This window comes from Pempheris klunzingeri, chromosome 10, assembly GCF_042242105.1.
Source record: "Pempheris klunzingeri isolate RE-2024b chromosome 10, fPemKlu1.hap1, whole genome shotgun sequence".
NCBI lineage: Eukaryota > Metazoa > Chordata > Actinopteri > Acropomatiformes > Pempheridae > Pempheris > Pempheris klunzingeri.
In genome coordinates, this window is record NC_092021.1 from 3851938 (window position 1) to 3863881 (window position 11944).

The 11944-nt window shown below is 40.7% G+C and overlaps 1 protein-coding gene across 1 annotated transcript; it reads left to right on the forward strand.

The window, feature by feature from the left end:
* LOC139208261 (interleukin-10 receptor subunit beta-like) lies at window positions 1-10769 on the forward strand. Its single transcript, XM_070837877.1, has 7 exons — window positions 1-60; window positions 250-367; window positions 4305-4468; window positions 5292-5452; window positions 6873-7029; window positions 7779-7906; window positions 9874-10769. Exons 1-7 carry the CDS (start codon window positions 42-44, stop codon window positions 10678-10680), a joined length of 1554 nt encoding a protein of 517 aa, XP_070693978.1. The 5' UTR covers window positions 1-41; the 3' UTR covers window positions 10681-10769.
* Window positions 10770-11944: the final 1175 nt, after the last annotated feature.

An 11944-nucleotide genomic window follows, 5' to 3' on the forward strand; every position in this document is an offset into this window, starting at 1 on the left:
TGCCTTATGGAAGGAACTTATTGCCCGTTGTTGTGTGTCTCATGTTACTGCTTGATTCTGGTGAGTAAACCATGTTCACTAAGCGTGTTTGCTTTTGACAGCATGTTGTACTGTGCTGAATACCTCAGATATCATTCTCCTCAATAGTGCAGTCCAAGCTGACAGCTCAGTAAAGTGCCCTGTCAGCATACACTGTGTTATTTCTCTGTGTCAGTCAGACTTCATCACGTGTCTATCTTATTCACTCAGTGCTCAGTGCCCTTCCTGCTCCCGTCAATGTGTCTGTCAGCTCCGTCAACTTTCACCACGTCCTGCGCTGGGACCCTGGGCCCGGCACGCCACCGGGGACACAGTACAAGATCAGGAGGTATTTCCCCTCTCTATCTTGTTGGCCGCTGCCATTTCCTGCCACACACAGCCTGATGCCGTCAGACTGCATTCTGTATCAAACTCACTTGAGCGCCAGTGTTTCCAAGGAATGGAGTTCAAACCTCAACAAGTTGTACAAGGACAAGGTTGGAGAGTGGTGGCACAGGCATCTTCTTTATATTTACAATGCAAAGCTCAGAGAGAAACAAAGGCTGGCAGTAACCCAAAGCTTTCCATTCTAAACATCTATTATCACATCACAACATCTGTCACACTTTACAGACCAACCTTTGGTCTCAGCTTTGACTTCGGTCTCAGCAAACTCACCTCAGTTGTGCACACTCGTAGTTGTCCTGTGCAATGACAGATGAATAGCAACATTTCAGATGCATTCAGTCAGCAGTTTATGACAACATAATTCCACTTTAATGCAACTTCACAAAAAGTCCTTTTTAAGGACTGAAAATAATGGAAAGTATGATCGTGTATATTTCCAAGACAACTGAGAAAATTCTGTCTGTTGATGAACACCTTGTAATACGAATTAAAAGCTCTAGAACAAGCACACCCTGAGTAGAGATGTTTGTGTCAAGTGAAGTTTTAATAAAGCCTACTTTTACCCTATGCAACTTTATTAGAGAGGTGACAGGAAAGAGAGATGGGGAGTGATATGCAATAGAAGTCTGCGGCCAGATACCACTCGGGGACGTTATGACTCAGGTTAACACTTTAAACACCTAGGCCACCAGTACACCCTGAGCCTTTGCACCTGTGTTTAACACTGCAACTACATTATAGACTTAAAGAGAACAAAGTCATAAAATATTTGTTCTTTCATATTTCCAATATGAATAAAAACATATTACAATTAAGTCAGAAGCATATATCTGATATGCATCAGTTTGAAGCCATCGCTTTTTAACCGCCTATCTGAACCACACGATCAACCACGACCTTTAATTTCGTCACATTTTCAATCAGTGGGTAGTCTGGCAATGTGCGACTCACTTCAGTGGAGTCTGCTTTGGTGGAATACGGGGAACTTCTTCTGTCTTGAACCTCTGATTTCTTTGGCTGTGGCTGAGGTGTTTGTTTCCATCAGCTAAGTGTGTGTGCAATGCAGCTGTGACCACAGAGAGGCCAGCTGATACTTTTTGAAGGAACTGATTATTCAAGCGCTCTTATAAAAAGCATCTGTGTGTGTGTCATTTCAGTTTCAGGTGATCTGATGTTTTGTTTTTCCAGTTATTGCTGGGGTTCCCATTTCTTTTGTGCTCATTTACTGAGCTGATTTCTTACACTGCTGTATTGAATTTAGAACCGATATGTGTTTTGATAATGTTAGCTAGCTAATCAGGTGACCTCTTCACGGCCGTAATAGATTGTAAAGGATACGTCTGGTGATATTTTTTCCATTTTTCCCCTTGTCAACAAATCTTTTGAAACAATCAATAACCAACAATGAACATATGTAGCAAGTATTGTGTGTCACAGCCCGATATACATTCAGAATCAGAATCAGAAAATGTTATTGTCACTGCACCAGTAGTGCAACGAAATTTGTTGTGCTAAAATACCTACAAATACACTATGTGACACACACACACACACAAACATACATTCGCTCATTCAATTGTGCATCAATAATAAATAACAATAAAAAGGCATAAAAGAGTAGCAGCAGTGAGTAGTGCAAGTGTTGCAATGTTCATATTTATTTATTGCACATAGTGACCACAGTGCTTGCACCTATGAGGTGTGTGGGTGGTGGTCAGGCCTGATGTGTGTGAGTAGGGTTTGAGTTCAGTACTGTGATGGCTTTTGGGAAGAAGCTGTCATTAAGTCTGGAGGTGCGGGCTTTGATGAGTCTGTAGCGCCTGCCAGACGGTAGCAGAGTGAAGAGGTGGTGAGATGGGTGAGCTCTGTCCTTTATGATGTTGCTGGCTCTGCGGAGGCAGCGTGTTATGAAGAGGTCATCCAGTGTGGGTAGTGGGAGTCCAATGCTTTTTTTGGCATGTCTTGATTACTCTCTGGAGATTTCTGCGGTCGCTTCCTGTGCAGTTTCCATACCATGCTGTGATGCTGTATGTGTGTACTGACTGGATGGAGCGCTGGTAAAAGGCTCTAAGCAGCTCTGCAGACAGGTTGGTCTTCTTGAGTGTCAAGAAGTAGAGCCGCTGTTGAGCCTTTTTTTTACCAGCACCGTGGTGTTGACAGTCCATGTGAGTGACTCTGAAATGTGGGTCCCCAAGAACTTAAAGGAGGAGACCCTCTCCACCTCCTCTCCTTTGATAGTTAGTGGAGAGAGGGCCTCCTTGTTCTTGCGAAAGTTGAAGATGATTTCCTTTGTCTTTTTGATGTTCAGTGTTAGGTTGTTGTCCATGCACCAGTTTGTCAGCCTGCAGACTTCCTTCCTGTGGGCGGCCTCATCCCTGTTAGTGATCAGACCCACCACTGTTGTGTCGTCTGCAAATGTAATTATGTTTTGTTTGAGGGGTGTGCGGCAATGCAGTCAGATCTGCAAGTCTGATCCTCTGTTGCGATACAGCTCCATTCCAAAACTAATAAAATGTATCAATGAGCCACATTAATAACAATAATAAGAAGAAATTTTATTTAAAGGCGCCTTTCTCTGCACTCAAGGACACCGTACAATGAATAAAAAAAGTAAAGGTACAATAAAATATAAACAAAATACACAAGATGTTAAAAACAGGGTAAAATCAGACATGTAGTTGAGATCAGATGGAACAGGCAATCTTAAGCAGGTGGGTTTTGAGTCTGGATTTGAAATGGGGGAATGAGTCGATATTTCTGAGTTCAGGTGGTAATGAGTTCCAGAGCGGCTCTGCTCCCCATGGTGGTGAGACGGGCGGAGGGGACAGACAGGTGAATAGAGGAGGAAGATCTGAGGGAGCGGGAGGGAGTGGGAACATGGAGGAGGTCAGACAGATATGGAGGGGCGAGGTTGTGGATGGCCTTGAATGTAAACAGGAGGATTTTTAATTCAATACTGAACTTTAGCGGAAGCCAGTGGAGCTGCTGGAGGACAGGAGTGACGTGGTGGATGGAGGGGGTTCTAGTGATGGAACGGGCAGCTGAATTCTGAACCAGTTGGAGTTTATGGAGGGAGACTGAAGAGAAGAGAGTTAGAATAGTCCAGGTGAGAAGTGATGAGGCTGTGAACAAGGATAGCAGTGGTGTCCCCCACAGCTTGTATAGTGACTCCCCATATTTTCCCGATCCTTACAGCTGGTCACAGCTCCTTCAGTCACTCCTTTTTACAAACCCGACAGGGATTTAATTAAATGTTTTCATCTTCCTTGTTTCATTTTGAATACTGACACATTTTGAGAAGGAGTTACATTTTTGAGACTAATAGACATTTTGGTTTGGCACTGCATAGACCTCATTAGTTTTAGCTACATGGGTCTATGGGAATCACCTGGTGCATTTTGCTACAGTCTTTACGTATCAGCTCGACTTATCAGAGTTTTACACATTACAGATCTGCAGATCAGTGGATTAACAGCATTTTCCTTCATCCTAAACATACTCAGGCTGATATTTATCTGTTAAAACTAAACTAGCAATACTGGGTTATTGAGGCTTATGTTCATATTAAGAGCTAAAAAGTCTGACAAGGATATACAGGCTGACTTCGTTTTTACATTTATGCACATGACCACCATTTTTGTGAAGAATCTCTTAAATGTTGTTATTTAAGAATTGTCATCATATGTGCTGAGCATACACTGGAACACTGGGATTTCTGTACTGTAGTTTCTGTTGATTATGATCCATCTGTGATGAGCCAGTTACAGCCAGTAATCACACTGTAATATCACCTGACGTGACAGTTTGTTACCTGCTAGTTAGCTGAGAGTACTGCAGTCATGAAATAACCCTTTTGAGCTGTGCTTCTCTTTGCGCAGGCATTGCGGGAAGAAAAAGGAACACGCACTAAACTCAACGTCAACATCATTTACGCTGAAGTTAAGACACGCCAGCAGGAACTACTGCCTGACTGTCCAGGCATCTTACAACCAAACCCTCTCTCCAGAGTCCCGCAAAGTCACCTTCAGCCCTTTCAGAGACAGTACGTCAATGAACGCCTTTTGTGCCGCATGCTTGTTGTCTTGGAGTTAATGGATGTATATTGTGATCTGTTGCCAGCACATAGGAGTGAATCTTAGTCATTCTCCTAGGGAAAGTTCTGATTTATTATTTTTTATTATTATGAATTATCATGTTTTGTTAGTGTTATTTTTATCATTGTGATTAATTATTGTTTTGTTATTTAGATTTAATAATTTTTCATTCTGTATTAAATTATTATGATCTATTATTATTATCTGTTGCCGAAAGATGACAGTGAATCTCATTGATTCTCCTTAAGAAAGTTCAGTCACTGCAGCAACTAATCAACTAAGTGTAGGTTTGTCAAAGAAAGTTTCAGAAGAATGTATTTGTTTGTTGTAAGTATATTCAGTCCAGTAGCAGCTTGAAAGCTAAGCAAACTGTCAACACGTTCCAACCTGCCTCAGCTGTACTTTGTGTTTAGTGCTGATTAGGAAATGTTAGGATGCTAACATGCTAAACTAAGATGACACACTATAGTTAGCACGCCAGCATGCTGCCATTATTTCATTATTTCATTAATAAAATACAAGCATTATTGTACGAGACTTAAACCTTGGAAAGAAGTAGCATCACGTCAGCAGCTTAATCTAATTTAATACATATTCATATGCTCACCTTTTCCTTGGTAGAGCATTGGTCAGTATGTAGGTTTCATGCTCAACATAATATTAAAAAAACATAGGCCTTTCTATTGCGCCCTTTTTGATGCTTCAATTCTGAATTAACCTGAAATTGCCTGAATTAAAAAAAAATAATGTGTTTTCTTCTTTTGCCACAAGCCACAATAGGTCCTCCAAAACTCTCACTGGCTGGATGTGGCAGCTACATCCAAATCAACATTTCACTGCCTGAGGCTGACAGGAACTCAAAAATCCATGATATCCAGAAGTTCTACAATGCCCAATTCAGAGTTTTGTGGAGGAAACATAACGAAGCAGTGGTAAGAAGTCGTTTTTGCTCCTAATTATTTTGGTGTGTATTGTGATGACTTTGGCTACATGAAGTACTGCATTTAATGTAATTCTTCTAAACCAGTTCAGGTAACTAGTTAACCAAATATTTTCCACAGCAAGTTGGATATTAGATATTAGAATGTATTAGGCTCACTTCAAAATTTGATTCACCTCAAAATCGTGTCATACTTATGTTGCTTCTCAATGTGATTGCTCCCCTGAATCTGAGGTGTTGTCTACTTCACCCTTTAACAATAGCTGGATTCTGTTTATGGGAGCTGGTTTCGGGGCTCTAGTACACCTGTGTTATTCTTGATTTGATAAGTGCAAATGTCATACGTCACTTCACACTGGGCATTAGAATGCATCTCCAGTGAGTCACTTCCCCACTCTAAATGCAAATACACATGTACATCATTTGCATCGACGTATTAACTCTTAAGATTAACATTTTAAGTCTGTGTGTCTGTCCTTGACAAGAACACAGCATCATGTTCCATTTATAACATTATCATCTTTAATATCACAATCCAGATTAGACCTATAATGTCAACTCCGCAGCACAGAGCAATGTTTGGTGAGCAGGAACATGCAGAACAGAGATGCAGGGTGTCAGATGGTAAATGATGAATGTTCAGTACTTGTATGGTGCCTTTCTAGTCTTTTCAACCACTCGAGAGCTTTAATACTTCATTCACAGTCACCCATGCACACACCATTCATAAACTGAGGGCAGGTTGCCAATCTGCAATTTGGGATTCAGCGCCGTACCCAAGGACTCTTTGACATCTGGGTCAGCAGCCGTATCAGCATGCATTAAAGCTAGAGATAATTTTGATAACATCCTGTAGTTCTGATAGTAGCTAAAACCATCTGCTTAGGCAGAGGATGTCAGTTGAGTAGGTGGTCTTTCAATGTGGCCCACATGCATACACTATGAAAGGCCATATGTGGCCCAGCCCACCTCCTAATGTGGTCTGAGCGATCAGATCTCAATACGTCCTCAGTGCGTATTGGGTGCTTTTACACTTGTCCACTTGTGACTGGACCTCCCAAGACTTGTATTGATGCCATCTTTTTGGCCTTTCAGGTTCAACTCAACACAATATGATAATTTCTGCTTGCAGAGCAGCTCTCACTCACACTGAAAATAGTAAGACTAAGAAATTAGTGTTGTGCTAAATAGTTACCACTGTGAACCTTAAGTAGAAAGTCAAAACTTTATTCTTTTAACCTGTTATCCAGCAGTTATCTTCAGAGGTATTTTCATGGTCCCATAGATGTCATCTGACTGTTTGGAGAAATCATGAATCATGCAGTAATGGGGTCCCGCATGAAGCTCAAATCAAAATCACTTTAATGAAGTGATTTCATTCATCAACTTATTTCTCTACATTTGACCTACAGATGACCGTTGTAACACAGAAAAAGAACTTTACTCTTGACAACTTAAAGAATGGGACGGAGTACTGTGTACAGGTACACACAGAGACTAATGTCAACAAAAACTGTGTGCCATCCGCTTGGAAATGCATCTTCTCCAGCACTGTGGAACCAAGCAGAGGTGAGATGAACTTTCAGAGTCTATGTTTATGCAGTTGTGACAGTCTTGTGGTGTTATCATTCAGATATGTGCCAGTGCATATTTGGTCATTTTGTTCACTGTAGTACACTTTGAGATTAGTTTGATAGGAATTGGAAAGAATCAGCTGGGTGTGTTAGAAACACATTTGATGTTTTTCTCCCCTTTTCCCACCATGAAAGTGTAGGAATCCTGTGTAAACGTAATATTGTCTGGGAAGTGCATAGGTTCAAATATGGATTGAGCAGCTCAAATATACTCCCAAGAGCATGCGATGTCTCTTTGTAAGATGAGTTCAGGGCTCTGGACATGTTAAAAATCCATCAGACGCTGTGTTTCCACCTGTCTTAAATTGCAGTATAATTAGTGATACATACAATACTAATGCCAAAATTAAAATAATAATAAACCAGAAAATGTAGTCTAGTGCTTTGCATGTTGTATTTCTCTTTTATGGTTGAAGTTTATTTTAAATGAAGTTTGATTTAGTTAGACCTGACTGCTTTATTATTATATAAACATAAGCTGACAGTATGTCACACCAGCTTGTACTTTCGCCAGATTAGAAAATGTCAGTAGGAACTGACATTTACCAAACCTTTACAGTAGAGAAGATAACCTTAGTGTGTGCCTTGGGAAAAAAGACAGTTTGGCAGTGCACCAAAATATAGGCTAAAAGATTTATTACTGTGTGTGTGTGTGTGTGTGTGTGTGTGTGTGTGTGTGTTCAGTCCCTGTTATTTCAGGTGCAGTTTCTGTCCTTCTCATTATTGTTGTTGGTGGCCTGATGACCTTCATGTATTGCCTCCACACCACTGGATTCCTTTGTAAACTGAAGGCCCTGCCCAGAACACTAACTGTAAGAAACATCTGTATTTGACTATATATTGTCTATCTGTCTATCTATCTGTCTATCTGTCTATGTCATTTATACATTCCAGTTTTTATACGGTGGATTTTGTTACCTACAGACAGAGCAAGACTAGCTGCCCCACTCCCCACCCCTATTTCCAGTCTTTGGGCGAGGCTGCTAGTAGCAACTTCGTGGTTACCGTACTGAAATGAGAGTGGTATTGATGTTTTTATTTTAACTCTTGGCAAGGAAGTGTAAAAGCATATGTCCTACAATAGCGAACTATCCCTTTAAATATGTTGGCCTATTAAATCAAATACAAAAACAACATACTCGCATAATTCCTCGCTGCCTGCAGATTTCTTTATCTGGCCAGTCTTTGAGATATTCATCTCGAGAATTTTGATACAAAGAAGGTTAATAAAAATGTGTGTGGTGCTCACAGTATTGAAAAATTACCTTTCTACTTCTATGGCATCTGTATCTGGATATACTGTATATGAATAAGGAAAATGCATTTTAGTGCAGGTGTAACGGTACGCAGAATGTGCCACAGTCAGAAAGCCATCAGACTGGTCAGACCACATGTGGACAATTTTTCAAACTCTTTAAAACACTTTACCTGCTTTAATGGTCAGCGGCAACAGCATGTGGAGGTGAAGAAGGCAGGATAAGACCGTTCGTTCTTCTCTTTAGACAACTACTTCTGTGTCTTTAGTGGACTACAGAGTTGTAACATCATGAATGAGAGATGAGACAGTCCAAACAAGATTTCACTTGCTCCTATTTGTATGACTAATGGCATTGTAACTACAAGGCATGTAAAAGATAAAGGGAGAGATCATGAAAGCACTGTGAGGAAGCCAGCAGGATGATGTGACGCACTGCCTTCAAGTGTGACCACTAATTACGAACTAATCATGCCTGATCCTATAACTATTTCTCCCTCTCTGAGTCTACCTTGAAGTCCGTATGCTACAGACAGAGTGTTTGGATTGTCAAACAACATCTGACAGGATGCATGCGTCATTTCTTGTAATTTTCCAAAGACCCATCGGACAAGCATTCCCCCTTCATGCAGTGACTGGCCGGGAATGTGAAGGCAAGAGTGTAGATGTGTCTTGAACATTGTTCTCAAGTTAACTTTTTTTTCACACAACTATGTCAGATATTCCTTAGACGTGTTCCAATGACGCTTTGTATGAACCAGCTTATTTCAAGCGTATCCCAGCAGTAGGAGCTGTTTATTTGTTAGTATTAGTTAGTGTATTCTAGGTGTTTAGATTAGATTTTTGATAGTATTTAATTTGGTTACTGATTATTTGTTGACTTCAATTATTTTCTTGTTCAGCATATTAACAAAGTTGGCACCTGACACTATATAGACAGGCAGGTATAGGACAAGCATGTGCCTGGGTGGGCTTAAGCTTGAAAGAACAATGGACTTCTTTTGCCTGTGTACATCACAGACACACTGTGCACACTGGGTCCATGGATTCTACTTTTGGTTTTGCTTTGTTTTTTTTCTGTCTTGACAAATGGCCACTACACCAGCCTTTACTGTTGACACTTTCCTTTAGGATCACTTGGGATTGAAAAGACAGGTATGGTCATATGTCAGGTTATTTGTCAGAATGTCCGTCCAGATTTCCAAGATGGAATACAATCACAATACATCCAAAGAAATTGCTTATATTCATGTCAGATTGTTATTCAAAGCATCTAACAACATTACAGAAAGGATTCCTAAAGAGGTCAGCCTTTTTGTTTAATCACACAGCCGCTATATTGCTCACTTCAAAGTCACCTGACTCCATTCACAGAAATAGTAATTTTATGTGGCACAACTTGGGAGTTGCTGGTCCACTGCTGCTTTGATAGGTTAGTTTTCTATGTCTCATCGTCATCTTTCCCAACTGTTCTACTTCCTCATCCTCTGTCCTTTTCCTTTTGATCCCTCTTTGCCCCTCTAGGTGGTTCTGAGCCAAGGCTACACCCTGACACCAGAGAAGACAACCATTGACCAGGTCATTATCTCAGAGATGGAGAAACAGAGGACACACAACAATCCCACAGTGCCACAGCCGGAGGACAAGGAGGAGGAGGAGGAGGAGGAGGAGGAGGAGGAGGAGGGAGCGATAAATGTCTACATGAACAGAGTCACAGAGCTTTCCTTAGGTGGAAGTTCCTGCCAGGAAACTGGTGATGTGTTTGAGAACAGAACTGTGGCTGCTTCTGGGGACTCTGAGTGCTGGATCGTGGAGAAGGAAGCGCCAGACACAGAGTTTGAGGTCACATATGATGGGCGTCATCAAGACAATGCCAAAGATGAAGGGGGGGGGCAAACTGGAGTCCAGGTACATGTCACAAGTGAGGAAGAGGAGGAGGAGGAGGTGAAGGTGGAGGTGGAGGAGGAGGAGGAGGTGAAGGAGGAGGTGTGTGACAGCTCAGGCAATATCAATCTGTTCTCAGTCATCCTTGCTACACTGGCTGTATGTGAGGAAGAGGAACAGAACTCAAGAGACTCTCTCACAGGCTGTTTGAAACTGTGCGATCTGGAGCCTCTACTGCCCAGAGACTCACAGCAGACTTTGAGCCACACAGATTTACAAACTGAGTGTGTGGCATCAATGCTGCCTAAACAAGAAGACTTTAATGCAACTGGATATGAAGGCAGTCGTGCAGACACTTTGTCTGGTTACCTCAAAGCCTATAATGAAGAGGCAGAAGAGGAGGAGGATGAGGAAGAGGAATTCTCAGGATATATGCGACACACATGATATGTTGTTCTGGTGTGTGTTACTGTATCATGACTGAATTCCTTCCCAGCAGGTACATTTCTTTTTATTAAAGGAAAGTCCAACTGAAATATTTCAGTGTAGTTCAGGAGGTTGATTTTGTTGTTTTCAGTTTCTGAAGGCAGCAGTGATGTATCATTTTTGAGTGTACAAGTGCCTGTACAGTGCCAAATTGTGAAACTAAACCAGTATTATTTACACCTGTGTATGGCAGCATATAGGGGGACTATATTAAAATTATATTATAAACTTGGGAAAACAAAATATTCCTCCACAATAGCATTATAATTTTCCACAAATATTGTTTTTTGAGTAAAATATAAAATGAAATGCAATTATCTGATTTGCTTTTCCATACACTGGGCATACTATGACCGTATTGAAATGAAAATGGACAAGCTGTTTGACATTTAATTTTCAAAGTCAGACCACTGTATATTCAAATATATAAAAATGTCAAATCAAATTTGAAAATTTAAATGCAATATAATCAATGTGACATGATTGTCCATTTATGCAAGCGATATTTCAGTCACGTTTAAAATTAAATTGCAATTTTCTAAAAAAAAAAAAAAAAAAAAGGAACATTTTCTAAGACTAAACCATTTACATGTCTTCATGCTGCTTTTGTGTCAAAATGAAAATGGAATCTGGGGACATCACTTCATTCTTCAACAGCTCATTAAAAGGTTGGTTCAGATTTTCTGAAACTGGTTTTATGAGTTATTTATCCATAGTCAATCTATTACTTACAGTAGATGGCAGTTGGCACACCCCCTGTTTGGAGAAGCTGACACTGTAAGCAATGAAATGCTGTAGGCGATGACAGCCACCTCAAAAAACACCCACCTAAAAATCTATCTATTTAGAATGTTTTACCGCTTTGCCTTGCAGTCAGACAGTCCTTTCCTGTGGCACTGCATGTTCTTAACCATAAGACTTCGATATTCCTTCACACGCCGCACACATTATTATGCCACAGTGCAGCTGTTGACCCTGCTTATGTGTAGGAATATGGAGCTTTTCCACTTTTTAAAGTGTACATTATTACTTTGTGAAAGCCCCATGCTTGTGCTTTTGTTCTGTTAAAAAGGCCAATGGAAAATCCATTATCAAAGCTCAACTCTGCAATCATATAACCATCTTGAGTTGTCCAATGGCATGAATGGTAACACACCCTACAATCTGTACCATATGTTCCACACGATTGGAATTTGTCCCTATGAGCATTTTCCAAAGACATAGG

What these genes read in the sequence shown, in the direction of transcription:
- LOC139208261 (XM_070837877.1), top strand. An exon ending in CTTCAGCCCTTTCAGAGACA is followed by an intron (nt 4,469 to 5,291) that starts GTACGTCAATGA and finishes TTTTGCCACAAG; the next exon opens with CCACAATAGGTCCTCCAAAA. An exon ending in CACTGTGGAACCAAGCAGAG is followed by an intron (nt 7,030 to 7,778) that starts GTGAGATGAACT and finishes GTGTGTGTTCAG; the next exon opens with TCCCTGTTATTTCAGGTGCA.